Genomic DNA, 27,001 nt, shown 5'->3' with positions numbered 1-27,001 from the left:
AAAACAAACAAAAAAATGACATTTTTGGCGTATATCTGTTTCTCTTTTTTCCCAAATCTTGGACTGAATGAACCCTATGTAAACAGGGTGATGCTGTTATGCTAATGATTCCTGAATTCATATCTCTAGCTGGGCTCTTTCCCTGAACTCCAGAGTCTCATATCCATCTGTCTCCTCCCCATCTTACTTAGAGGGATGTTCAATGGGCCCCTCAAACTTGCGCTGTCCCAGACGGACAGCCACTCCTCTCCCAGCCTTTTCTCTCTCGGTGATGACATCTTGTTCTTGCAGTGCTCAGGCCAAAACTCTTTGGGGTCGGCTTTGACTTTCTCTTTCTTTCACACCTCACACCCAATCTGTCAGCTCTAGTTTCAAAATGTATCCAGAATCTCACCGCCTCCACTATAGCACCTGATGTGAACCACCACCATCTCCTGCACAGACAGCTGCAGCGTAGCCTCCTGCCCCTTCCCGGCCTCCTGCTTCTTCCCCGGTCCCTGTAGTCTATTCCCAGAACAGCAGCTGGAGAGACCCCTTTAAAGGCCAGTCAAATCACGTCACTCTCTGCTCAGGTCCTGCCAGTGACGTCCCATCTCAGGGTAAACATGAAAGTTCTTACAGAGCCGGACATAGTGTGGCCCCACCACCTCTCTGGCATGCACTCTCTGCTCTCACTTTCTCCCTCTGCTCCAGCCAGATGAACCCCTGGGACGTCTGGTCCGTGTGCTCCTGCAGCTGCCCTCGCCCTCGCTCTCTCTACGTCAGGAACGCTCCTGTCTGTACAGCCCCATGACTGGCTTCCTCGTCTCCTTCGTCTCCTCTCAGACGTCACCTTCTCCCCGAGGCTTTCCCTGTCACCCCAGCTAAGATTGCAGTCCCCCCAGAGCACTCCCTATCCACCTGCCCTGCTTTATTTTTCTTTTTAACTCTTCTCACCATCAAATAAAACTATTTCTTTCACATACCTATTTTATTTGTTGTTGGTGTCTCCTCACTAGAATGGGGATTTTTGTCCAACTATTCACTGCTGTATTTGCATCACTCACAACAGTGCATAGCACACGGTAGATGTTCAATAAATGTTTGCTGAATGGATGAATAAACGTAATCCACTTTATTATTATTTATTGCCCAAACTATATTAAAAGAAATAGAAAAAAAAGAAGAAAACGTACCCTCAATTCCAGTGATCAACAACTCACATTGTTCTCAGTCGTCTACAGGAAAACACACGTAATATTTTATTCAGTTGTGATCCTAGTGAGTGGAGGTAAAGCATAGTAAACTGCTGGCTTTCATTAATGATGCTTGACTGCTGAAGATTCTTGGGGCTCATTAAAGGTCTTATATCCTGTCAGGAAGCAGGTCTACACCTAAACCACAGGAGAGAGATCGGAATTTATTCTGTTTAGCACTTTTTTATTGCAACAAACATTAAAATTGCTAATCAAATAAGAAGGCCTAAAATGCAAATTATGATTCCTGTTTTTCCAGTTGAAGAATGGGGCATCCCGTGGGATTAAGCTACCTGAGTTCTTCAGGTATGCGAGCCTGTACCTGGGGAACTCAGATCCCTTACCTCACCCATCAAGATTCGTGTCAGCAAACAGCTGTCGTAGAGCTGCTGGAGGGGAGTTGCCTTGGCGCATGTGATGGTACAAAACGATGTTAGCTTTTCTTCCACGCCTGTGGTGTGCCAGGACTGGGGCACTGGGGTCTGGATCTACCTGCTGTAGTAAAGTTTAAAGAATAAGGAAGGATCCCAGGCCCTGACTTGAAAGATGAGAAAGAAGGCTTTAATAATAGCTTTCTTAGGTCAATGTCGTGGTCAGAATATCTGTGATCCAGCCTGGGTGAGGTTAACTAGCTGATGAAGATTCTAAAAGATGTCACAATATATGCTTTTCCACCAACCAGGTAGTGGAGATATTACGTGAAACTCCTAATTCCCCTGACATCCAAGAGCTGAGACACATCCTCCAGGCTCCACACTTTAAGGCAAGTGCCTGCTGAAATAGCCACGATACCCCCGTCTGGCACACAGACGGTGGGGAAGAAGAAAGAAATGTGATAGAAAATGTGCTCTCTGAACAGATGTTGTGTGATTGTACATGGGTGACCAACAGATTGTATTTAAAGACGTGGGGCTCAGAAGTGACTGGCTCAGTGTCGTCAGTCGTGGAGCCAAGCTCGCCATATTTATGAGGTGGCATCCAGCACAGTCTATGGTGTCCTGTTTCCCCCTGCAAAGCCATTGTCCCTCTAAAATTCTGGGAGGCAATCAGGGTTGCCTGATTCCCAAGTTCCTCTCCAACTTGGGAATATTTTAAGTTTTGGATAAAGTGTGTGAAGGTATTTGGGAAATACTGTACAGTGATGATTGGCTCTGTGAGGGAGTACATGAAGAACACTTGATTGCAGAACAGAAACCTATCTCATGCTACCCATAAAGCTTGAGATCAATTTATCAACAGATTAGAACTTCAAGAGAAAGTCTGCATTTGGAGCAATGGAATTTACGAGCCAAAAATTTTATTCCACAAGATAACCCTGGAGAATTTTCTGGCTTCCAACATAGTTCTATCCACCAGTCTCAGGTGGGGCTGTAGAATGACGACTTGCCACCCCATGACTTGAAAATTTAACACAGTTGCCATTAGAAGGAACTCTGGGTTCATACCCTACCTCGGGGAACTGCTTTTCCTCGTGCTCTTCCACACAGGCCCTTGGGAGTCACTGACAAATGAGACCAGCAACATGTTTTGGTTACTGCCCCCCATTCTGCCTTAATTAGGGAAAATGTTACAAAAATTGTTTTGTAATTCGAGCATATGGAATCCCCATGGATTCCATGGGTTTCTAGGAAACGAGAAAGCGACAGAATACATTTTAGCAGAAATGCAATGATATATTATGTGTAGTTTAGCCTCTCTGTGCCTCGTTTCTTTGTCTGTAAAATGGAGACAGTAAATGTACCTGCCTCCCAGGTATTGTGAAGATTGAGTTAATCCAGATGAAATGCTGAGAACTGTGCCTGGCGTGGACGTGTTGGTGGTGGTGGTTGTGTATCTTACATAGCACTGGGTCACCATCTTCCAGACGGGCGTGTCCTCTGCCTGACACTCGTTCTCCTGTTCCTTCTCTGCTCGCAGGCCTTGCTCAGTGCCCATGACACGGTGGCTCAGAAAGATTTTGAACCCCTTCTCCCCCCACTGCCAGACAACATCCCTGAGAGCGAGGAAGCAATGAGGATTGTCTGTTTGGTGAAAAACCAACAGCCCCTGGTAAGGAAACCATTTCATCTTTTCATTTAGAATTATACCATGGTTAATTGTGAACTAAGGCATCTCTAGTAGTTACTTGGGCAATAGTCTTGTCTGTGGTCACAGATAGAGTGTGAGGCATTCAGAAAATGTGAGGGGAGTCCATGATAATAATGGCTAAACTCGTCTTAACTACTTTTACCTGTGTTTTCAAACACATTACCTATTGTAATATTTTCACTAGGAAAGATTTCTGCTTAGTGTTTTTCTTTTTTGAAAGAGCTGTGAGAAATAAGACATATATTTTTTAATTTTATTATTTGGTTTTTTGACATGAACATATATTTCACTCAATTCCGATGTATTTGCCTAAGTTTTTTCCTCTATTAATGGGAAGGCATTAATTTGATTTTCTAAGAATTTTCTACAAATAGTCCCTTTGATTAGGTTGTAATTGTGGGAGCTTTCTTTCTCTTTGGAAGGATCTAAATATTCTTTTATGTCTATGTGATTGAATAAAGACCTTGGGAGGCCAAAGTTGAATGGCCTCTCCTGTTCCACGGCATGGTGTGGTCCTGGTTGGTATGAATACCCTCGTCTGAAAGACCAGAGCTACATTGAGGGAAGCCACCAGAAAAACGGTCGCGGTCGGTAAAAGAGAGATCCCATTGTACTGTCTCCCCAGGGAGCCACAATCAAGCGCCACGAGATGACAGGGGACATCCTGGTGGCCAGGGTCATCCACGGCGGGCTGGTCGAGAGGAGTGGTAAGCAGGAGCAGCAGAGTACAAGTGTGACCAGAAAAATAGGAAACTCTGGATTGTTCAGTCTTCTTCCCAGGGAAACCCCTGTTTCTTAACTAAGGTCAGGGCTTGAGTAAGTTCTGCTGCTTGGTTACTAAGAAGGAAGGAATAAACGTTCCAGAGAAATCCTGTTCCCCTCCTCCACGGAGTCCCTCCCATTGTGGGCACTATGTTAATGTTCTCTTAGTTTACATTCTCGTGGCATCCTAATACGGTGAGTATTAGGCCATTTTATAGATGAGGAAACTGAGGCTCAAAGAGATTAAGAACTAACTAGCTCGAGGTCACAGTTTGAGTCAGGGTTCGAGTCCAGGTCGGCCTCACTCTATATTCCCAACTTTCACTCCTCACTTGGTCCTCTGCTTTCAAAAAGGCCCGGCCCTTCCCCAACTTGAAAAGCCTTTGCTTGTCCTTACTACCAGTGAACCCATTTCCGTCCTTTCCCTGCTGCGCTTCTGAAACGAGCGGTTCTGGACCTGCTGCCCTGTGTCCTCACTGCCCATCACCCTGGAACCTGGCCCAGGGGCACCCCAACATTCTTAGAGTAATTACCCCAAGGATTTCCTCGGTGCTAAGTCTGCTGGCCCTTCCTTTGGCCCCAGTTTTATTTTTATTTCTCTAGCACATTTGATGTCGTTGACCAGAACTTTCTCGAAGTTTTCATCATCCTTGGTTTCTGTCCCATGACGTCATTCTGTGTCTTGTCTTCGCTCTCTGACGGCTCACTCTTTCTCTCACATTTCTCAAGGCTTGACCTTAACCCCAAATTTCTCCACATTTTCTCTTTTGAAGAATGCCCTCCCCTTTCCTTTTCGTTTACCATTTACTCGTGGCCCTAACATCTTTACTTTTATTGTCTTACCAGTGTGCCAGTTCCATTTTACATCAGATTAGCAAAAATAAAAATATCACCATCACCCAGTGTTAACACCCAGTGTTGGCAAAAACGTGGAAAATGCAATTCTCCTGCACTTTGATGGTGGCAGAAATAGGAATAACCAGTTTGCTTTATTATTATCATTTCACGATAAATTTTAAAACATTAGAGCATGCTGTGTTAGCGAGTTTGAGAAATAGCTTTGGGATAACTACCTCTATTTTTTGCCAATTTCTGTGTTCCCTTCTTTGTTTTGTGTTTTTGTTGGCTCAGGGTTGTTATACGCTGGAGACAAACTAGTAGAAGTGAATGGAGTCTCAGTTGAGGGATTGGACCCTGAGCAAGTGATCCACATTCTGGTAACAGTCTCCTCTTTGCCTTCTTCACGACTCAGCGCAATGTCACGGCTGAACTATCCAGCCCACGGTGCACACTGTAATGAGGGGGTTTGGTCCCTCTCGGCAGCTTCCTTTCTCCAGGTCCCCAGACCTTGTCTGTTTCTGTGTAGCTTGGCCCCCTCCTTCCCATTTCCCCCAGAAGATCTGGTCCCTACTGGGAGCCTTCCCTTCCCAAGCTGCTCTTTCAGCCTCAGGAAGACTGACAGGTTCCCCAGCACAGGTCCCTCATCACCTGGGTTGCTCCATTGGAAACTGAGCCCAGGGTGGGCAGAGTGAGACTTTGGAGGAGAGTCTGAGCCTGAGCAAATGCTCTCCTTACATTTTTAAGCAGCTAAAATGCACTTAACAGCTTCCTTGAGGCAGCTTTGGGGTAGGAATGAAGCCATCAGAAGGCAGCATATGGGGAGGGGGACATCCTTGCTGGCCCTGCCACTGTCCTTGGTGGTTGGAACTGGGGATTTATGACCTGATTATATGAGCCTTTGGTCTCTTTTAGGTCCTCATTCTCACCCTTCAAACCATGGCCTGAATCACAGTCCACTTGTCAATACCCGAGTGGTATGCCCTGCTCATCTCCGCCATGCACACCCAAGTGTGGGGCCTGCGCTTGATTACCATATATTGTATAGACTAGTGGTTCTCAGACTGGGTTCCTGGGGGAACCTCTCTATTTTCATAGATGTGCCTCAGGGACTGACATGAGGGGTGGTATTATAAGGAATCTACCAAGCATCTAAATATTTTGCACATCACTGCTGCAAGATTCTGAGTGGTATACAAGATACTGCAAAGGGAGCTTAAAGACTGCCCATCAGACACACACGCCTCTACCTCAGCCTTTTGGTGCCAGCCGTGGAGCTGCCGGGACAGTGGGATTGTGCAGTTCCTAAGAGTGAGTTCAAGGTCTTGCTAATCTCTGGATCTGCAATGCCTATCTCTGTGTATGTGACGGGGGGATTCTTACCGCCCCATCACGTTAAGAACTTCTCTGTCTCCTCCAGATATTTGAGGGCCCCCCATCCCACCATTAGCTTGGAAGCTTGTCAGTCCCCCTAGAAGACTTGGGAGCCTCTCATCTTCCCCATCAGACTGCGCTGCCTGGTGCAGAAATAGGTGTTTAGGAAATAATTGCTGACGGAGGTATGAGGAGGGAAAGTCAGACCAAGAGCTTATCTCCTTCCACGGTGCCTGTGGGAAGAAGACCTTGCTGAGTGGGGTGGTCCTGGTGGCAGCGAGATGGAGGGTCCCTGGGAGAGACCAGGCCTCACTGTGAGTTTTAGCAGACCAGAGACCCTGGAGCCCTGCAGCAGGGCAGAGCTAAATTTCTTCCTAATTTCTACTTCTGGGTGGTGATATTTAGCAGTTGAACCCTTGAAAACGCCCCTGTGGGAGATGCCACTGTTAGACCTGGACACACTGAGTTGTAGCTCCATCTGCCAGACCCTGTTAACCCAGTGGACTCTCTGATTTGTCCTTCTTCCCGCTCTGACGTTTTCTAGGCCATGTCTCGTGGCACAATCATGTTCAAGGTGGTTCCGGTTTCTGAGCCTCCTGTTAATTGCCAGAAGATGGTAAGAATTTAATGAGCCTTCATATCACACACAGTAAATCCTCAAATAACAGTGACAGTGACTAAATCCTTTGTATGACAGTGCTATCCTCTATAATGTGTTGAACAGTTGTTCAATCCTGTATTGCGTATTTTTCAATACTGATAACATGAGAGGCAAATCAATAAATGAATACCACAAGAGGAGATGGGGTACCAAAAAGTTAAGGAGTAACACCAAGAATGGTGAACATTTGAGCAAAAACTTCTTAGAGCTAAAAGAACGTGTGTTTTGTTTTTTTTTTTTATGGCTCTGAGACTCAGTTCAAGAGGGAAGTTTTCGTTTTTGGTGAGGTTGGAGAGGAAAGTTAGGAACAGGAGGTGGAGGAGTGGGAGAAATGGTTTTAAGTCTTGACGGCGGTGGGAAAGGGCTCTTCTGATGGTTCCATTGTGCACCTCCTGTCAGATGTATGTTCGTGCCATGACTGAGTACTGGCCCCAGGAGGACCCCGCCATCCCCTGCATGGACGCCGGGTTGCCTTTCCAGAAGGGGGACATCCTCCAGATTGTGGACCAGAATGATGCCCTCTGGTGGCAAGCCCGGAAAATCTCAGACCTTGGTACCTGTGCTGGCTTAATCCCATCTAACCAGCTTCTGAAGAGGTAAAAAAAGTCATCACTTGGGGACTCAGGACTGAGTCATCAGGAGACAAAATGTTTTCTCAGGCTTCTGTTATTGCAGTTAAGAGGAAATAGAGACAAGCAGATGGGCGAACACACACTGGTTTATAAATCCAAATGTCAGCTTGTCAATATGTCCTAAGCATCTTAAATGCCAAGGCGACCAAATTATTCATATCAGCTAGAAAAGAGAGAACAGTACTTGGGAAACTGAATTGAACTTTAAAAGGTGGTTCTAACTCCCTCTGTTAATCTTTCAAGGCTGAGTTGAAACCTCAGTTACGGAATCTCAACCCACCACACTCACCCTTGTGCTACTGAGGTCCAGTCCAAGGAAGTGAGTAAAGATAGAAAGAAGATAGAAAGAGGTCCAAGGCTCAGCCAATGTTAAGAGATCACGAAGGAGAAAAGAAACCAGCAAAGGAGATTGAGAAGAAATGACCAATGAGGCAGGATGAAAATCAAGACAGTATAGTGTCCTGATCAGCTGTCAGCCGCTGCTGAGAGGACTGAGAACTGACACTGGATTTCTCAATGCAGCTCATCAGTGATCTTGATAGAAGCAATTTCACTGGAGGGGTGGAGCCAAAATCTTAGTAGAATGGGTTCTGAACAAACTGATGACAATGAGCATGGAAAACTCCTTGAGACATTTTGGTATAAAGCAGAGCAGAGCAGTGGAAAAATAGTGAGAGGGGAAAGTGCAGGTCGAGACAACTTTCTTAGAGGGGGTAAATAATGCTAGTGGGAATGGTCCAGTGAGAGGGAAAATTGTTATGCTTCAGGAGCAAGAGAAGAGAACTGCTGTCATCGATGTCCTTGAGCTGGCAGAAGGAGATATGATCTAATATACAAGTAAAAGGGTAGGCTTTATGTAGGATCATAACCAGTTCACCCACAGTAATAGTAACAGCAGAGAATCCGGAGCATGTGGCCACAGTTGAGGGTGGGAGATATGGGAGGAGCTTGTGGAAGTTCTCTTCCAATCACTCATATCCTCAGCGAAATAAGAAGCAATGTCATAAACTGAGAGTGAGGGTGGGTACAGAGGGATTGGGAAGGGGAGAGGAAAAAGCTTGAAAAGTTTCTATGAGGACTGCAGAGCAAATGGATTAGGTAAATATAGTAGGATCGGCATTAAGGGTCCTCTTAAAATTAAAAGTCATAAATATGAAGCGATTCTGGTCAGCTTCCTGGCAGGTCCAGATTAGACAGAGAGTTGGACTTGACAGTAAATCAAGAGAAGGCCAAGGGATTGATTACAGTGAAGGGCCATGGCATTTAAGCTTGTGAAGGAGGGAGGTGAGGGGTAGGGGTCATTGGAAAGGAAATAAGATCAACGGATTCTAGGTCCCAATGGCATCAACAGATTATTGGGGTTGGGAAGACAGGAGGTGTTGGGAGAAAAGAGGGATGCTGTAAATTGAAATTATGGAGAGACTGCTGTACTCGTACTGAGAAGGTCTAGGGTGTGTCGTGGGAGGCAGTGGCTGAGGCAGAATGCGGGAAGGTCACCGGAATAGAGGAGATCAGGGACCCAGGAGGCCAGGATGTTGGGAGGGGCATTTATATGCCTAATGAAATCATTGAAATTTATGATAGAACAGTGTTGAGGGCATGAGGGTGAGCAGGAATAATCTGATGGCTACCAGAAGAGTGAGAGAATGATATTCCAAGTGAGGGCCTCTAGGGAAGAGGGAGAATGGTCTGGAGATGGCGAGGACAAGCGAGGGCACAGACCAGCTCCAGGCCAGTGGAGTGAAGGCCATGCTGGCCCAGCTAACAGAGCCCGTTACGGGTACCTCTTCTCACATCCACAGTCAGTGAGTCAGGGTGGCAGCCTGACATCAGCCATCAGGAGAAAACTGACACTAGAGAAATCAGCAGAAGCCACACATCAGGGCTGCCCTTCCCCTGGAGCTGGTTTACCAGCTCACCACTGGGAGTGGGAGAAGAGATAGCCACCCCTTGAAAGGGAGCAGTGACCTCAGGGAGACCCGGGTGTTACTTAGGGCAAGAAGGTGGAGGGCTCACTCAGAGAAGAGGCTGAGGTCTGAGATATTCGCTGAAGATTTACCGTGAGTCCCCGAGGGGGTGTGGAGGGCTTCAGGGAACGGGGTGGACAGAGCCTTATAGGGATTAAAGTGCAGCAGAGAAGGATGACCTGAGCTTGGGGGCTGACGCGAACAGGGATAAAGGCCTAATGAGATTAGTCCTTCCGGTCTCAGGGCAGAAAGTGGCAAGGAGGCTAGGGTGGGGGTCTTGCAAGGAGCACACAGAAATGACAGGTTCACTGGATTGGTGCACAAATAAAGGACAGTAGAAGGAACTGAAATTCTTGTGGCTCTAAAGAGACTGCAGAGCATCAACAGCGTGGGAGGGAAACTGGAACATGCCATGGAAATTCTGAGACCAGCAGAAGCAGGCTGACGTGCAGAGAGGCAGGGGTCCGTGGGTCGTTATTGGAGCTCTGTGGCTTGTGAACTAGCGGTCATGAGCCAGACTTTCACTCTCAGTCAGCGAGGCTGTGAGAAGATCCTGTGAGGCCGGAAAAAATGGTAAGAAAGTTTGTGTTTTTGGAGAATGTATTTGACAATGTGTTTGGAGAAGAAATCTCCCTTTTTACCTGGGTGGAGGCAGCAGAATTCTAGGAAACATTCTGGCCTGGATCTGTTTCATCTGGGTTAACCCGAGTCGATTTTTTTTTCTCATGGTGTATTTCTTTTTGCATAGGAAGCAACGGGAGTTCTGGTGGTCTCAGCCATACCAGCCTCACACCCACGTCAAATCAAGCATATGTGAGTGTGCTGACACCTCAGACCAGCGTGTGCCTCGTGGGGAAGCCTGCTCCCTCTCCCAGGCTGGCTTCCTGCCCTGGAGAGGATCTATAAATGTCCCCACTGCCCCCTATAACCTCCTGACAGCTGTCTGAAATCCTACCATAGATGTTCGTTTCTTTGGATTTAGAAGAGTTTTCAGTTTATGAAAATGCAAATATTCTCGTGTTGGAGACACTTTCAGTGATGGCTCCCCAACTTGAAGTCCTCCCAGTCCCTGCAGCTAGCATATACATTATAATATACTGGCGAGCAGGGCAGTATATGTACTGCACACAGACCATCTGGGTTCTCTTTAGCGGGGCTAAATGTCACACTGTTCAGAAGCTCTGGTTAACAGCTGTGTGTGCCTCTGATGAATAAACATGGGACTGCATTGCTACTTAAGGAATGTAGTTTGTTTGCTGGACAGTATTATGCAAATTGCAGTGGGGGAATGGTTAGGAAAGGCATCCACGGTGGTGAATGCTTGTGACGGGCTTCCTGCCTTCATAAAGGGCGCTGTGGCTTTCGGGGAGGGGGGGGCATGTAGAGGAGGCTGGAAGGGCGCTAACGTAGACAACAGTATCAACAGATTTGCCATGGCAAGTCCTCACCCACTTTATTTCTCACTGCTCTAAGCTGAAAGTTATTTTCTCTTTTATTTTTCTCTTCAAAAGATATGATGACAACTATAGAGACATTTCTGAAAGAAAACACTCTTACAATTCCTCCACACTGACAGTATTTTCATACTACCTTCCAGTTATGGAAACACATTTTACATGGTGACAGTAACAGCTGCAATACCACTTGTTATCTTTTTTTAACTTAACATTTTATCAGAAACATTTCTCATGATATAGAGACATTTTAGTTATTTCTCCTGTGTTTTGAAAAAGTTTGTTTACCAAATCAGATTGAAGTACTTCTTTAACTCATTTTCCTATTTCATTTTTCAAAGGCACATGGAAATGGTAATTAAGCTTCTAATCAGTATCTGATAACTAGTATGACCACTGGTTGATATTTAATTTGCTCTTGTAGCCTAAGTGCTATTTATATGAGACTTTTGGAAAAGTCCATGAAAATAGATTGCAGCCCCATATTATTATCCTTACAAATCTCTAAGTCCGGGAATCCCAGAGTTGGAGCCCCTGACTTAAAGGGTCACCTCTCACAGGGATGTTTCTGATGGAGCACAGTCATTTTCTAAACTATTAGGTTTTAATTGTTGTACATGATGCTGCAATAAATGTTATTTTGTATCTTTCTGCTCTGCATAAATGTTACCATAGGAAAAAAAATCTCAGGAGCAGGTTACTGACTCAAGAGGTATTGGCAATTTTATTAATTGAGAGTTATTGGAAAAAAAAGAGTTACTGAAAAATTCCAGGCCTATGTTAGTTTACAGATGGTTATTAAAAAGTTATTTACAGAAGATGCATTTATAGTTGGCATCATTCTTTCTGTCCCTTCCTCCCTTCCTTCTCTCTCTCTCTCCTTTCTCTCTTTCTCTCTCTCTCTCTTTCTTCTTTCTTTCCTTTCTTCCATTCAAGATTTGAGTTCATAAAATATGCAGAATAAGCACGTTAATTCAGAAATCAGTAGAATGCAACCCTTATAGATCTTATTGGGATAGAAGGGAGTAGGACTCACCAGAAGCAAGTAGATCCATTCCCAACAAGGCTCATAAACGTATCCGTTTCTATAGGATATTCCCTTATCATTTTGTTACTAAATCTCCACCGAATTTCTATAGAATAATTTTGGCACTTTGCTTTCCTTACTGTAAGTAAATTCATTTGAGAAACTACAGCATAAACTATTGTGCCATCTCTCTCTCTTCTTTTTCTTTTTTCTTTTTTTTCCCTACTTCATTCATCTGTACCCAGCGATTTCCATGGAAGAAGGTAAGAAATAGTATTTGGAAAAAAACTCATCTCCAAAGTCTCCTAGAAATTTCCTGTAGTTTTCTGAATTCACTTCAATTTAGTTCAGCTACTTATTAAGCTCTTCCTATGTACCTTATGGTATGCTAGTCACTAATAGACTAATTTATAAAAGATGTCAGTCAAAAGAACGCACACACAGTGTAATTGTCCTAACACTGAGAGGAATAAAAGAAAAGAGAGCCAATATCTATATGCAGCCCAGAGTCTAACACAGCACATGGTCAGAACTCAATAAAAGTTGTGAAACTGATCTGCTGTTTTATTTCAACTGCTTTGCACGCAATGTCTAAAAATAACCCTGTAAGGAAATTGTTATTCCCCTTTTATGGATGAAAGGATTGAGATTCAGAGAAGGTAAGAACATTGTCAGAAGTTGCAAGCAGTGTAGTCTGGATTGAAGTTTCTGTGTGTCTGAAGGGCCCCGCACCAGGGGCAAATGGGACCTCTGGTTATTACCTCTCTCCTTCTCCAGGTCCAGACACCCAGATACCTCATAATGATGTCTCACACACACACACTCGTACATACTCACACACACTCACTCACAAAATCTAGAAAGCAAGATGCTGTCTGTCTGCTTGTGCAGACGGTGAGAGAAGAGAGAAGAGCAATCCCCTTGGTCCCCACCCACATTTCACCCCTGAAATCGGCAAGGGGAAGGCAGGAAGGGAGCATGGGCAGGTCTTTGGAAAGGGCTGGGTCTCTGTGGTCTTGGTGGGTAACAAGGCTGCTGTCAGTCTGTAAGGAGACACCACAGGTGGGGGGCTTAAAGAACAGATACTTATTTATCATAGTTCTGGAGGCTAGTAGTCCAAGATCCAGGTTCTGGAAAGGTTGGTTTCTGGGGAGACTTTTCTACCCGGCTTGCAGACAGTTGCCTTCTCTGTGTGCTCCCACGGCCTTCCCCCTGTGAATGTGGGGCAGGGGGAAGTGGGGAGAAGAGAGAGGGAGGAAGAGAGAGAGAGAGAGAGAGAGAGAGAGAGAAAGAGAGAGAGAGAGATCAGTCTGGTGTCTTTTCTTCTTATAAGGCCACCAGTCCTTTTGGCTCAGGTCCCCACTTTATGACCTCATTTAACCTTAGTTACCTCCTTAAAGGCCCCATCTCCAAATACAGTCATACTAGGGGCTAGGGCTTCAACATATGAATTTTGGGAGGATACACTTCAGTCCTTAGTGCTCACCCTAGCCCAGCGTGTGGAATTGTTGATTTTGAGAGAGCAAATCAGTGGCTCTCTGAGAACCCAGAGTTACATATTAGAAAAATCAGGGCTTCTCGTGCTGTTACTCACCCCTGGTCTCTGTAAAACAGGAATGACAATTGTAGATTTTGTTTGCTTTAAAAAAAAAAAAAAAACCTATAGTTATGTCCTAGGAACTAATGAATTCTCTGTTGTTACAAATTACTGATCTGGAAAATAATCTCTAAATGCATCTAAGGAATTGAATGCCTGCTGAAAATCTCAGCCATGTGACTTGTTTATCTGTGCTCCTATCTCTGTAAAACAGTGTTATTTCATACAATTTTTCATATTGCACATTTTACTTAAAAAACATTAATTAATGACGTGGTCCTTAAGGAGGTGGTGACAAGTTTATTATATTACAGATTATTATACAGACTATAATTTGCACTTTTGGAATATGTGTAAGACCTATTTATTAAACTACTATTTATTGGTCACCTGGGAAGTGCTGGGCACTGTGTGAGGCACAAGATGCACAGTGCTGAAAGAAATTATTTTTTCAGAACATATATTCAAATCGACTGTTTTGATATTAAAAGGAAAATTCAATTCAATTTAATAAATAATTTCTCATGTACCTGTTGTGTGCAAGACACCGTTCTACACTCTGTAAAGTATGTGAAAATTAGCAGGACAGTTTCCACTTTCAAGGAGCTGTCTAGGGGCGAATGAGGCAAACACCCAATGATGATATCACAAGGCAGAGTAGATGTGCAGTCATAGAATTTAAGGTAGTGGGAAGAAAATGCTCTGCAGTCCGTGGCAGGGGCATTCATTTGGATGGGTGTTTGAGATGGACCTTGAAGCATTACAGGCAAAGGGAATCGCGTGAGCAGAAGCACAGAGGGAGAAGCAGTGTCTGCTCTAGAAGGGGTGTGAAACTCGTGAAGGAGAGAAGATGACAAGAGCTTTCCAAGTTGGGCTTGGGTCATGTTATTAAAGGGTTTTGAGTATTAGGATGATTAGTTTTAAAAGTTATATTCTTTTATTCTCTTATATGTACGCAAGCTAAAGGGAAAACTCGTTAGCATTAGTGAGCACACCACGTGCCTGAGCTCTTCATGCATTGTCTCCATTACTCCTGTCCTGTGCAGTAGGTATGATTACTGTCCCCACTGTAGATAGAAAACCAAGGCTTAGAGGGAAACCAATTTGTCCAGCATTCAAAAGCCTATGCTTTTATATTCTAACCATTTTGTTGTTAGCCTCCCATATCATACATTTTCATTAGTACAGTAGAGTCCTTTTTTATCTCTCCCAGTGAGCTATAGTGGTATGAGTAACTATTACAGGGTGCTCTGAGTTTTATTGACATAAGCCTATGCGTAGGGAATGTTGTTTGTGATGCTAATGCATTTTAAGTTCACTTTTCTCTTTCTGTGCTCTTTTACAGAAGACGACATGAAGATTGACGAGAAGTGTGTGGAAGCAGGTAGCATTTCCTCTCGGTAGATTGACCACTAGTAGAAACACGAAGCCCCTCAGCTATAGATTTTCTGAAGCAGAGTCGGCCAAAGGGGCCACAGGCCTTTCCTCTGGAAGAAATGTGTAAACCGAATCCCTCCTGCCAGCCTTTTCCTGTGGTTCTGGCGCTTGGAAGGGAAGCACAGCTGTAGGAATGTCTCCATGCTCCAAACCAATCTTCTAGGAAGCGCTCTAGAGGGCAGTATTTTGGAAATGATCACAGGAACACATAGTAGCACTCAGGTGGGATATCTGGAAACCACCGTGCTCTCTGTGAAATACTACAAAATATTGAGATATCAAATTTTTAAAAAGCAAAACATATATTTTGTTATTGTCTGATACCATCTTCTGATAGATCCTAGTATAGATAAATAGTAGTGGGTTCCAAATTTTTGAGAAATATATGAAAACTTTTTACATTTCTATTCTTAAATTTTTTTTGTAAATTGGGAAAAGGTTTTTCAGATTTAGTGGCAGAACTAAGGTTGGCTCAAGAATCACTAGGCTTTTGTTGGGAGACTAGTTGGAGAGTCTTTAGTCTGACAGGCGAATTTGTCTTCGCTTTATAGGTTAATCTAGTTTTTAGAAATTAAAGAACAATATGAAATCTTTAAATACTGGGTATTTCGTATTCCAGAACAACTACAGAGTAATGCTGACACTATATTTATGTTACCAAGTACACACTCAATTTTTTTTAACTTGCAGTAATATTCATTTCCTTCCTATAATTTTAATTAAAGTTTTTATTAAGTAACACATTCACATATTTCAAAATTCAAAAACTACAAAAGTACATTCAGTAAAAGGTCCTCTTTCTCCCTGTTCCCCTGCTCAGTTTTCTTTCCTGGGGCAATAAATGCTCTCGGTGTCTCCTCTATCCCTCCGGACATAGTCTGTGCATATAAAAGCAATGGTGTATGTTTTCTTCTCCTCTCCCCCACCCTCATTCTCACCTTTTTTTAAAACACGAATTCATGTACGCTTTGATGGTATGCTATGTACACTGTTCTGTTCCTGGCTCTTAAGATTCTATGTCTTGGAGATGATTCCATCTTAGTATATAAGGAGCTTCTTCATATTTTTTTAAAGAGCTTATTGGTTAAATAAGTTGTGATTTATATAATCACTTATTGGTAGATGTTTATGTCCAATCTTTTCTGTTATAAACAATGACTACCTTTATTATAAGTATACGGTTTCACACATGTGAGTACACCTTACATGCAGCACAGCCTGACCCAAGGATGTGTGCATCGATAATGTTGCTGTATAGTTCAAATTGCTCTCCATATAAATTCTGGTTTCCTAATCCTTAAATTCAAAATGCTAACAAGAATTGTTTGAACTGATGAGTAAGTTGGTTTATATCTCAGATCTCTCATCACCTGAACAGGCCTACCCAAGCAAACCACTCCCAGGCTAGTTCTCCTTGCTACACCTTGCTTGCTCAGGACCCCCAAATCTTCAGGCACGGCTCATCCCTCCTATGTGGGCAAGCTCTCTGGCAGCAAAGCTGTGCGGTATCCAACAATCTGGAGGAGTTTCCCACGACACTCCACCTTCCCCTTCCCTCTGAGCCTCTTTTTTATTTTATTTATTCTCTTCTATTCTACTGTTTTATTTATTTTAAGCTCCTGCTGCACCCCTGCTTGTCATCACAGCCCAACTGCTTAATCCCATATATCTCATTCAAGGCTTGTATGTGCAGTAGAGACACCACTGGCTCGGCCTTGATTTAGGAAAACATGTTTCAAGGTGGTGCATGTACAGAAGCATAGGGTCAGAGAATTAGACTGTTAAAATATAGACTCAGTGTGGATGGAAAAGTAATGACACTTTTTGGTTTTTTGCGTCCGTGGAAAACCATAGATGAAGAAACATTTGAATCTGGTAAGTAAAAAAATGAGTATTTCATACTTATTTTTAGAATTTTTTTATTTTTTTATTTTTCCCCCAAAGCCCCAGTAGATAGTTGTATGTCATAGTTGCACATCCTTCTAGTTGCTGTATGTTGGATGCCGCCTCAGCATGGCCGGAGAAGCGGTGCGTCGGTGCACGCCCGGGATCCGAACCCAGGCCGCCAGTAGCAGAGTGCTCGCACTTAACCACTAAGCCACGGGGCAGGCCTCCATACTTATTTTTAAATGTAAATTCCAAATTTTGTATAATTTAAACACTTATTTGGGGATTTGATACAATAATTGTTTAAATGCATCAACAGTATAGTTGTGAGATATTCTAAATTTCACCTTAACCCCTACTTCCCATTAGGGGCATTTTGGAACTCTGTGAAGGCACTTTTTGGTTGTCACATTGATTGGGGGCACTACTGGCCTTCGCCCTGGCAAGAATCAGGAATGCTAGACGCCCTGCAGTGTATGAAACCGTCCTGCACAATCTTTTGAATGTCCTGCTGGGCAAACTCATTACAAATAGAAATGAGTAGTTCTTTAATACACAATAGTTATGTAAGTTTTCACAAAATGTAACATGAAAAGCTTGGTGGTTTAGAAGACAATCATTATGGAGAGAGACATTTGAACAGAATAAAAGACATTTCTTTGCAATTACTGAATAATCTATTCCACACATCTGTCTACTCCATACTGATGGTAAATAACCTGGAGTGAGGTATCTATACTGACTTATTTTCTTTTTCTTTACTAGGTTATTTGTTATTGATAACACATGGTATCATCAAGTGTCAGTCCCTCAAAATCACATTGACCTCTGTAGTAACAACACAGATCCCACAGAGTATTTTTGAAAAATGGCAGCCTTTTGGGGCATGCTAACATTACTCACCTACTTCCACGTTCCAATCTTAGGTTCCCTCCTTTTTTCCATTCCCTCCTTCTATAATTGCTTTGGCATATTATCCCTATTTCAATTAAGTGACGTCCCTCTTTCTCTTATCACATGCAAACGAGCCTTTGTGTTAGATCCACCTGTCTTCAAGGGGCCAGCTGGAGATGGAAGTATGTGACTGGACCCAGGGAGGGGTGAGGAAAGAGGACGCTCAGGCCAGAGGCTGCCCCAGAGCCCCTTCCCCCACTTCCTCCTCTTCACAGGACTGCAGCCACACGGCCTCTGGGAGAGGAGGGGGAGGAGGCTCAAATCAATTGCCTTCCTGTAATTTCTCCCTATTAAGCCTCATTTTGTGCCAACCAAGTAGAGAGGAGTCTTCGTGGACTACAAGCCTTCAAGGAGAATAGAGATATGCAACTTGCAGAAAAAGTTATTGTCCTCTGAGCAGCAGAGTCAAGTCACATGAGTTTCTGAGTTCCCAGTTGTGTGCTGCTCATTGGCCAGGCCTCACATAAGTTACAACTTTCTCCAAGGGTGACATGAATGCCTTGCTTTTGTCGTTTATCTTTCCTTGATGACTAACTTGATCTTCTCAAAGTCCTAACTTTATAATGTCTGTTTCTGCACTTACCCAAATATCTAGAGGAACTTTCAGAAGGTAATTGTTGTTTTTATTTCCTGGGTTAGCCAAATAGAGCTATATTCAAGATGTTTCAGTGCCTTAAAGTAAAAACTTGACAGGGTAACTTTTAAGCTAAGATATGATATTTTAAGATATGATATTTTAATGATTTTTCATTTCAATGATGAAATATTCAATTTGTAAGAAAATATTTTAAAATGAACAATGAAAATAATTAAGCTTTATGAATATATCCCTAAGTAAACATTTCATTTTAAATTTATTGATGTAGTTCAGTTAGAAAAATATGCTTATTTACCAGAAGATGAAATTGATATTGGTGTGTTTTCTTTACATTTTAAAATGTGTGTTTAAAAAAAAAAAAGTTAAGAAAAAAAGATTGTATATGTCAGTTAATTCTATGACCAAAAGCTCTTTATATATTTTTTCAGTGATCAGAACAGAGTTGTAAAGGTGAAAAGGAACATATGTTAGTAAACAGTAATTTGAAAATGATATTTTTTTTCTGGAGTTTGTAATAATTTTTCTGGGACCCCAATGGGAAGCAGAGACAGGACTTTAAATAAGCCCTATATGGTTCATAGCCGCTGGGCACAGTTTCCCTCCCTTTTGTCTCTTAGATTCCTGGCCAGTTGGCAGCCAGAGAGCAAACACTAATTTTATACAGAAGAAACCATTTTGTGAGGGAGAAAATAAAAACACATTTCTAACAAAAGGATTAATTATAGGACCTGCAGAACACCTTATCTACAAGTTAAGGCCAAAGCCGTTTTTTCTGTTTCTTTTTTTAAATCAGTTTTCTTGTCGCATGTTTAAAAATATATACACAATTTTTATATGTTTTTACTATGACTCAGTATCTTTCTTATAATTTTAAACAAGCCTGAAATAGCTTTTCGTTCCCCGTCACACTAGACAGAGTGTATTCAGTGTGTTGCTGAAATTCTGGAGCGTGTCTCTGCCCAGTGCACGTGAGAGGATGGGAAGGGCTCAGGACGTTCCTCAATAAGCCACTCAAGGGTGCACTCAGCTGGGCTGCCGTGTACTGACTTAGGGTCATGTGAAGATTTGAAGATGATTTCATGCACCTGTTCTAAGTGAACTTCTCCTCCTCCTCCACATATGCTGCTCCTGCCTTTCTCTGTGTTCCAGACAGGGAGGAATTCGTTGGCTATGGGCAGAAGTTCTTTATCGGTAGGTGATGCTTAATAAGAGGTTGGGTCTTTGTCACTTGCTAAGTTATATTCATACCAGCCTGACACTCTTCTGAAAGCTTCTTTTGCTGATGGACATTTACAAACTTGTTCCTTCCTCTGGTTTCCCTCTATCTTCTTTTTTGGGTCAATATTCTGATCTATTGATCATTCATTGTAATTGGTCTAGTTTACACTGGATCTCTCTCTGTTTGAAAACACACAAATCTTTCGTTTACTTCCACTCTGTTCCAAGATGTATTTATCTTACTCCAGAGACCAATTCTCTGACTACTAAACTTAGTTTTATGGCCATATTTCCATAATCTGTCAACTGGGGGGAGCTTTCTGCAGGACCAGGTACCACTCATTAAACCACCTGGGCTTCCTCCTTCCGTGAGCCGGTGGGAGAACAGCAGGGCTGCAGGGTCTGTAAAGCAGAATGTGGTTCCCAGGCCTAGATGCATATTGGAATCATTAAGAGAGGTTGAAAAAAACAGGGGGCCACCTTTCTGTGTCCCTTCCAGAATAATTCAGCTCCAAAGCCATTAGGTAGGCTGAGCAGGTGGGCATCTGCACAGAAGTGGGGAAGCAGTCTGGGGTGGGGCATCAGAGCCTGCACAGAGTTGGGGGGCATCTGTGCAGGGATGATGGCAGCCTGGGGCGGGTTGTCAGAGCCAGAGTGAGGAGGGCAGTTGCCATCACTAGGGCTCTGATCCCGCACAGCCTCTGCAAAACCCCCTCCTCACCCAGCGTGGGCTCTGACACTGCCAGGTGCTGATACTGACCGTCCCCCACCTGCACAGGTGCTCTCGATTGATCTGATAAGTAAGTGTATTGAGGATAATAAGAGCCAGGTTTCTCACTGTCAGAGAAAGGAGTTATACATATAGAAGGGAGGAAGGCTGGAATGGATCCTGTAGTTAAATTGGCATTGTGGGTATTGGTGTGAACTCATGGTTTTCAACATATATAGATACAAACAGATGTAAGTGTGTGCGTGTATTTATACACACACATAGAGTCGCTAGCTCTATCTTCTGAGAGGACCTGGGAACAGCTCTGAAAGTACCAGAAAGCCCTGTGATTCGCTAGGCAGATTAAGCAGGATCATAGGAATTTGGAAATCATGACCAAGAGGTCCAACTCTGCCACTGATCACGTAGTTGTGAGCGACCACCTAACCTGTCTGGGTCTTAGTGTATCCGTCTGTGGGTAATAAGCCTGCTCCTGTTTCCACTCAGCCCGAGCACTATTCTCTCTCCCCTGGACTCTGCAGTAGCCTCCCAGCTGCCCTCCCCGGAGCTACACCTACTGTGCCTACAGTTTACACCCTCCCACAGCAACCAGAGGGATTCTTCAGAAACACAGATCATGTCACACTGTCTCTCAACCATCCCATGATCTCCCGTCCCACTCTGACCACAACCCAACACTTGGCCAAGGCCCTTGTGACCGCCCGGCCTCCTGTCCACCCCCACTCCCCGCCACTGTCCCTGCTGTCACCGCCCCGAAGCTTCTGGGGCTCCAGCTCCTCCTCCAGCGCTCCAAGCGCGCTCCTTTCTCCGCACCTCTGCGGTTGCTGTTCCCTCAGGCTGCACGGCTCGGCGCCCCGCGCCCCCACGCCTCCAGAGCTGGCTCCAGGCCTTCATCCAGACTCCTGCTCGGGGTCGGCGTCTCAGAGACGCCTGGCTGAGCCGCCTACCTGAAGAAGCACCCGGTCGCCCTCTACCCACTCACCCCTCTCTCAGCACCATTGTTGTTGTTTATTGTCTCTGCTCCTCCATCAGATGTAAGTTTCACGAGGAAATGGGCTTGGTTTAGCTGACCACGGTATCCGCAGCGCCTGGTACAACGCCTGGCGCATAGCGGGGGCTGGAGGCCACTTAGAGGTAACGTGGGGCATTTTGTCATTTTTCCTCCATACTGCTCCCTGTCTTCTGACTTCAGACAGACGTGGCTCTGGTAGTTAACCCTTTCGGGTCACAGTCCCTGCGTGAGCCCGCAGGTGAAGCAGGAAGTAACCCCCCCTGCCCTGGATCTGACGTTCTGCGCGTTTCCCCCTCGCCAGCTGGTTTCCGCCGCAGCATGCGCCTCTGTCGCAGGAAGTCGCACCTCGGCCAGCTGCGCGCCAGGGGGCGCTGTGCCAGCGGCCGCTGCGGGCCGGGGGGCGCCGCGTACGAGGAGGTGGTGAGGTACCAGCGCCGCCCGTCGGACAAGCACCGCCTCGTAGTGCTCGTGGGTACGCCCCCTCTCTCCTCCTCCACAGCGAGGCTTTCCTTCTAGATGCAGTAGTCGTGCGCTGGGAGTAGTGGTAAAGGTAGGACTCTTTATGGACACCCATATAAACACTTTAAAAAATAATAAAGCCTGTTTTATATGTGTGTTTGTAAATAAAGCTTCATTGTATCATACTTTTCTTGTCTACAGTGAATGTGGTATGCCATGGTGTATATGAATTTGTATAGTAGCAAGTTGTATTAGGATGAGGTTGTAACTGAGATTTTTTTGCCTGTTTAGAATTTGTCCTATAAGCATAGATAAGTGTTCTCCCAGACTGGATCACTGGTCTATATTAGGAAAAAAAGTCCATAAGGTTCATTTCCCTAAGAAATTTGTAGCCACCTCCTGTAGAGAGGTGTCTAAAATCTTCTATCCTGTATCTTTGGTGCTAAAGAACAGGGCAAATGTAGAGCTGAGGTGACCTGCTTTTGTGACCAAGAGCTCCGCAAAGCTGGTCCTTGTGGCAGTAGTGACCTACGTCTTACTGCCATCCTCTCTGTGTATCCACTTGTGATCAAGGCAGGCCCCTAAAGAGCAGAACAACATGCCTTCCAGCCAGGACCACAAATTTGCAAGGCCCAGGGCAAAATGAAAATACAAGGGCCCCTTGTTCAAAAATTATTAAGAATTTCAGTGTGGCCAAAGAAGAGCACTAAACCAAGCACAGCATCCTAAGCACGGGCCTTGTGTAACTGCACAGGCTCTGTGCCCAGGAGGTCAGCCCTGCCTCCAGTTGGACATGGGGGTGTTGACTCAACCAGCTGTCAGGAAACGTGCCCCTGAATTCTATGAGTCACAGGACCCATAACTGTGGAGGCTGATTTCTGGGTTGTGACCTGGTAGGAACTTCATTTGAAGAGGAAAGGCAGGTTGTCTCAGATTATCTGAGATGAGGCCAGAGAATTCTCACAATGTCCAAATTAGGTGAAGTTTGCTGCCGTGACAGGTTCCAGCAGTTTCCTACCTCATTTCTAAATGTCGAAGAAGTGTGGGTTACTCCATGGGTCACCAGGAAAATTCCTAAGAGTTTTCTGGGGTTGTTCCAATCTGTGGAAGAGAAGCTATGTAATTTCCCTAAAAACACTTGCTCTCAAGTTTCTTCAATAGAAGGACTAAGATGATTTCACCACATGTATTTATCCACATCTAATGATTTCTGTATGTGACTTTTGTCTTTAGGACCTTCTGGTGTTGGAGTAAATGAACTGAGAAGACAGCTTATTGAACTTAATCCTAACCATTTCCAAAGTGCTGTGCCACGTATGTTTAGTGCTTGTTTCGTAGAGGTTCATGTTTTGGTAAAACCTTCTTTGCCTCTGTGGATGCACTGATCTCGCTGAACTACATCACACCATCTTTGTTGTAGAAATCTAAGACACAAGGGATAGTCCTTAATGTTTCTAACTACATTTGTTTTAATAAAGGGAATTGATTTACTGCATGTAGCTATCTAGGCTTTTAAAAGGAGGCTTTGTCTTTCTTTATTTCTTAACAATCATACAGATGACCTTTCAGGAAAACTAATGTTTAGCAATAATAGCTAACATTTGTTCAGTACTTACTATCTTCCCAGGACTGTGCTTGAATCTTTAAATGCCTTATCTTATTTATTTTTTTATTTAAAAATTTTAATATATGCATGTATAATTTTATATAAATCTATACATATGATTGTACCATCCATGGCAGGAAGAGTGTGTGGGTCTGGGTGCTTCCCCTTCACCTCAAGGCAAGAGAGAGGAACTTAAGGAAACCACTTAATCATCTTTATATGTGTTCCCTGCAGTTTGGGGGGCACAGAATACTGGTGTCGGAATTATACCCCAAAATCCGAAGGATGCGAGCTTAGAGGAGGTGGCCAATCACTGTAGTATGGGAGGTAGCTGCCCTTTTAGAGTCTATCACAGCCAAAGATTTGTGATGTTTCCCAAGGACCAAATCTGATGGGATAATCTAGGAGAAGGTCAACCTGGGGTTGTCTTAGTTCCTGCCCAAGAGGAAGCCTCAGTAGGAGGCCAAAAGTGGCCCCCCAGATACCTCAGAGTGTGGAGGAAATCACAAATGATGAGCTAGAATACACGTGGGTGTGAGATACTCGGTGATGATGGTGGTGGTGGTGGGGTTTGCAAAACAATCCAATACATTCTCTAGGAGAGAAAGAGCCAGATTTAAACATCTGTCAAGTCTAAAAAGAGCCAGTAGCAGCCAACATCAGCATCAGCATCAGTCCTATAAGAATTTTCCTGCCCTGTTTCCTCTCTTCTCTCTCTACACTTAGCCTTGGGGAGTTATAAAACTGGAGGAGGAGCAGTAGAAATGCAGTGAAAGGGGAGAGAAGTAGTGAATCATACTCCCTTTCCTGAGTTCTGGCTTCTCTGACTGCCGGCTTGCCTGGGTGCAGCAAGTCTGAGCCAGATGTGGGGAGGAGAAGCCTAAAATATAAATGAAGTTCATAATTTTGATTATTACGTGGGAGTAGAATTTTAATTATTAAATTGAGACTGAGTTTTGTGGCATGAATGGTGGTAGACTTTTTTTAAAAATCTAAGAGTAGTCAGAAGATTCATGGGAACTGCTAGATTTTCATCCAGGGCCTGGGGTAGGTCTTGCTTACAGAAGGGCAGTGGGAGACATAAAGAATGGGAGACATGCTTTATGATCACACCCCAAATGTTGTGCTAAGTACTGTTTACAAGTGTAAGAATAGCCATTAATCTCAAAAACAAAAACTACAAAAGAAATCACCATTTTTCTTTTTTTTAAATTTTATTTATTTATTTTTCCCCCAAAGCCCCAGTAGATAGTTGTATGTCATAGCTGCACATCCTTCTAGTTGTTGTATGTGGGACACGGCCTCAGCATGGCCGGAGAAGCAGTGCGTTGGTGCGCACCCGGGATCCGAACCCGGGCCGCCAGTAGCGGAGCATGCGCACTTAACTGCTAAGCCACGGGCCGGCCCAGAAATCACCATTTTTCAAAAATAAAAATAAAATGCCCACAGAACATAGAAGAATTGTAACAAATATGGATAGCCATAATTCAAAGTGAGAAAATGTTGCCAATATTTTCCTTTTTAAATTGAGTGAACAGTTTTAAGCTTAAAACAAATACCTCGAGTTACTCACCAATTTCAAGACTTGAACCTACCATATAAAATACAGTCCAATAGAAGCCAAGGAGAAAGAGTCATCTTAGGTTTATATTACCACAATTTACGGTCACCTGAGAGCTATAGTGTTTCACTAGGATTCTTTTCAGTACAAAGCTATAGGAGAAGTGACATGATGTAGGATCTCTAAGGATCTGAAGTGAGGCTTAAATAAAGAAAAAACAGAAATGACCCCGGGATGACATTTGCTTTTTGAGCCTCTTAAATGTCTGTAACACCTTTTATCATTTAGGGCCTGTTTCAAGCTCCTACTTGGTCATTTCCATGTGTTGATATCATCAGGTGTTAATCTATTTCATCCTTAAACTTTGTCAAATGCAAATACACAAATTTTTGATGAATAAAGAAAATTTATTGTAATGCACATTAAGAGACTAATAGCTTTGTAGTATGTGTATACAGGACACAGAGTTTGAACTGTATCTTATTCATCTTTGTGTTCTAAGAACCTAACATGATGGCTGGAACATAAGCACAGCACACATTAGTTGAATAAATGGATGAGCAGACAATGAATCACTTTCAGATATTCAATCAACTGCTGGGTTCTATACCAGGTACTATTTAAGCTGAAGAATCTATAATCAAAGTGGTCATATCAAAGAATCAGACTGAATCCAGACTCCACCAATCTTTCCCTTCTGGAGATCCCTAAAACTAATCACCATCTCTCTCGGATATGAATGCACCTGGGCAAGAATGCAGACTGTCTCCATTTCAAATCTGAGACAGTCTGGTGTAGTAGAAAACATTAGTCTAGGAGGAGTCAAAACACCTAGATTCTTGTTTTCAACTTTGCTTTCCATTAGTCTTATGTATGTAAGTTAGTTACTTTCTAAAGCCTCAGTTGCTTATGAGTAAACTGTAGATAATAGCATTCCACCTAGCTAGGAGTGTGAGGGATGAAATGAGATCTTGGGAAATGCACTATCTGAACATGAGATATTGCTGCGATTGCTACCTGGGGGCCTTCAGGCAGCTTAGGGCTCACGCATGACTCACTAGTGCCTGTTTTGAAGTAAGAGCAGGAGTTCCCTCAGGGCCTCCCTGTCCTGGCTGTATACCTAATACATTCTTGTCTAGTCTACTCTGTGGGCACGTGATAAAGGTTTATGCATGAACTGATTTTGATCTGAAAACTTCTACTTTCTTATCACCAATTCAGGCTCCCTCTTTTTGGTTCTAGCATTTTATTTATCTATGTTTATGTATTCATTTATTTATTTTGATTGGATATCTTTTTGTGTGTGTTTGTGAGGAAGATGGGCCCTGAGCTAAGATCTGCCAATCCTCCTCTTTTTGCTGAGGAATACTGGCCCTGGACTAACATCCATGCCCGTCTTCCTCCACTTTTTATACCGGACGCTGCCACAGCATGGCTTGCCAAACGGTGCGTCGGTGCGTGGCCAGGATCGGAACCGGCGAACCCGGCCGCCACAGCGGGGCACGAGCACTTAACTGCTTGCGCCGCCTGGCCAGCCCCCATTGATTGGACATCTTTATCCAAATGCATATTGGTAATAAATCAAAACATTTTGAAGATTCTAAAACCTTTTTTAAAATTTCCTTTTTTTCATAGATACTACTCGTTCCCAAAAGAGTTATGAAATGAATGGACGCGAGTACCACTATGTGTCAAAGGAAGCATTTGAAAGCCTCGTGTATAGCCACAGGTAAACTAGACAGTGGGAATCTGATCCCCGCCTCTGGTTGTTTGACATTCAAATTAGATTCCCTATTTTTATGCATTATCCAAAGCTTCTGAGGTAACCTCTTTTTGTTTCTGAAGAATTAAGCAAGGAAATGTAAATTGATATATAAGTACACCAACTTGCTGGGTTTGGAGAGG

At 43.7% G+C, this 27,001-nt stretch overlaps 1 protein-coding gene across 1 annotated transcript in view; it reads left to right on the top strand.

Moving 5' to 3' along the window:
* Positions 1–27,001, top strand: part of MPP4 (MAGUK p55 scaffold protein 4) — a 34,505-nt gene that overhangs the window by 3,762 nt on the left and 3,742 nt on the right. Inside the window, exons 4-18 of the mRNA XM_058549603.1 lie at positions 1,918–1,998; positions 3,153–3,284; positions 3,949–4,030; positions 5,217–5,302; positions 6,841–6,912; positions 7,357–7,553; positions 10,305–10,369; positions 12,283–12,300; positions 14,980–15,018; positions 16,926–16,946; positions 18,508–18,522; positions 19,660–19,701; positions 21,772–21,942; positions 23,163–23,243; positions 26,732–26,825. Coding sequence (XP_058405586.1) covers positions 1,918–1,998; positions 3,153–3,284; positions 3,949–4,030; positions 5,217–5,302; positions 6,841–6,912; positions 7,357–7,553; positions 10,305–10,369; positions 12,283–12,300; positions 14,980–15,018; positions 16,926–16,946; positions 18,508–18,522; positions 19,660–19,701; positions 21,772–21,942; positions 23,163–23,243; positions 26,732–26,825 — 1,196 coding nt within the window. The remainder of the gene's footprint in view (positions 1–1,917; positions 1,999–3,152; positions 3,285–3,948; positions 4,031–5,216; positions 5,303–6,840; positions 6,913–7,356; positions 7,554–10,304; positions 10,370–12,282; positions 12,301–14,979; positions 15,019–16,925; positions 16,947–18,507; positions 18,523–19,659; positions 19,702–21,771; positions 21,943–23,162; positions 23,244–26,731; positions 26,826–27,001) is intronic.

The sequence above is a fragment of the Diceros bicornis genome, chromosome 10 (assembly GCF_020826845.1).
Source record: "Diceros bicornis minor isolate mBicDic1 chromosome 10, mDicBic1.mat.cur, whole genome shotgun sequence".
Lineage (NCBI taxonomy): Eukaryota > Metazoa > Chordata > Mammalia > Perissodactyla > Rhinocerotidae > Diceros > Diceros bicornis.
Note: the sequence above shows the minus strand (reverse complement) of the source record. Positions and strands in the feature narration are given on the sequence as shown.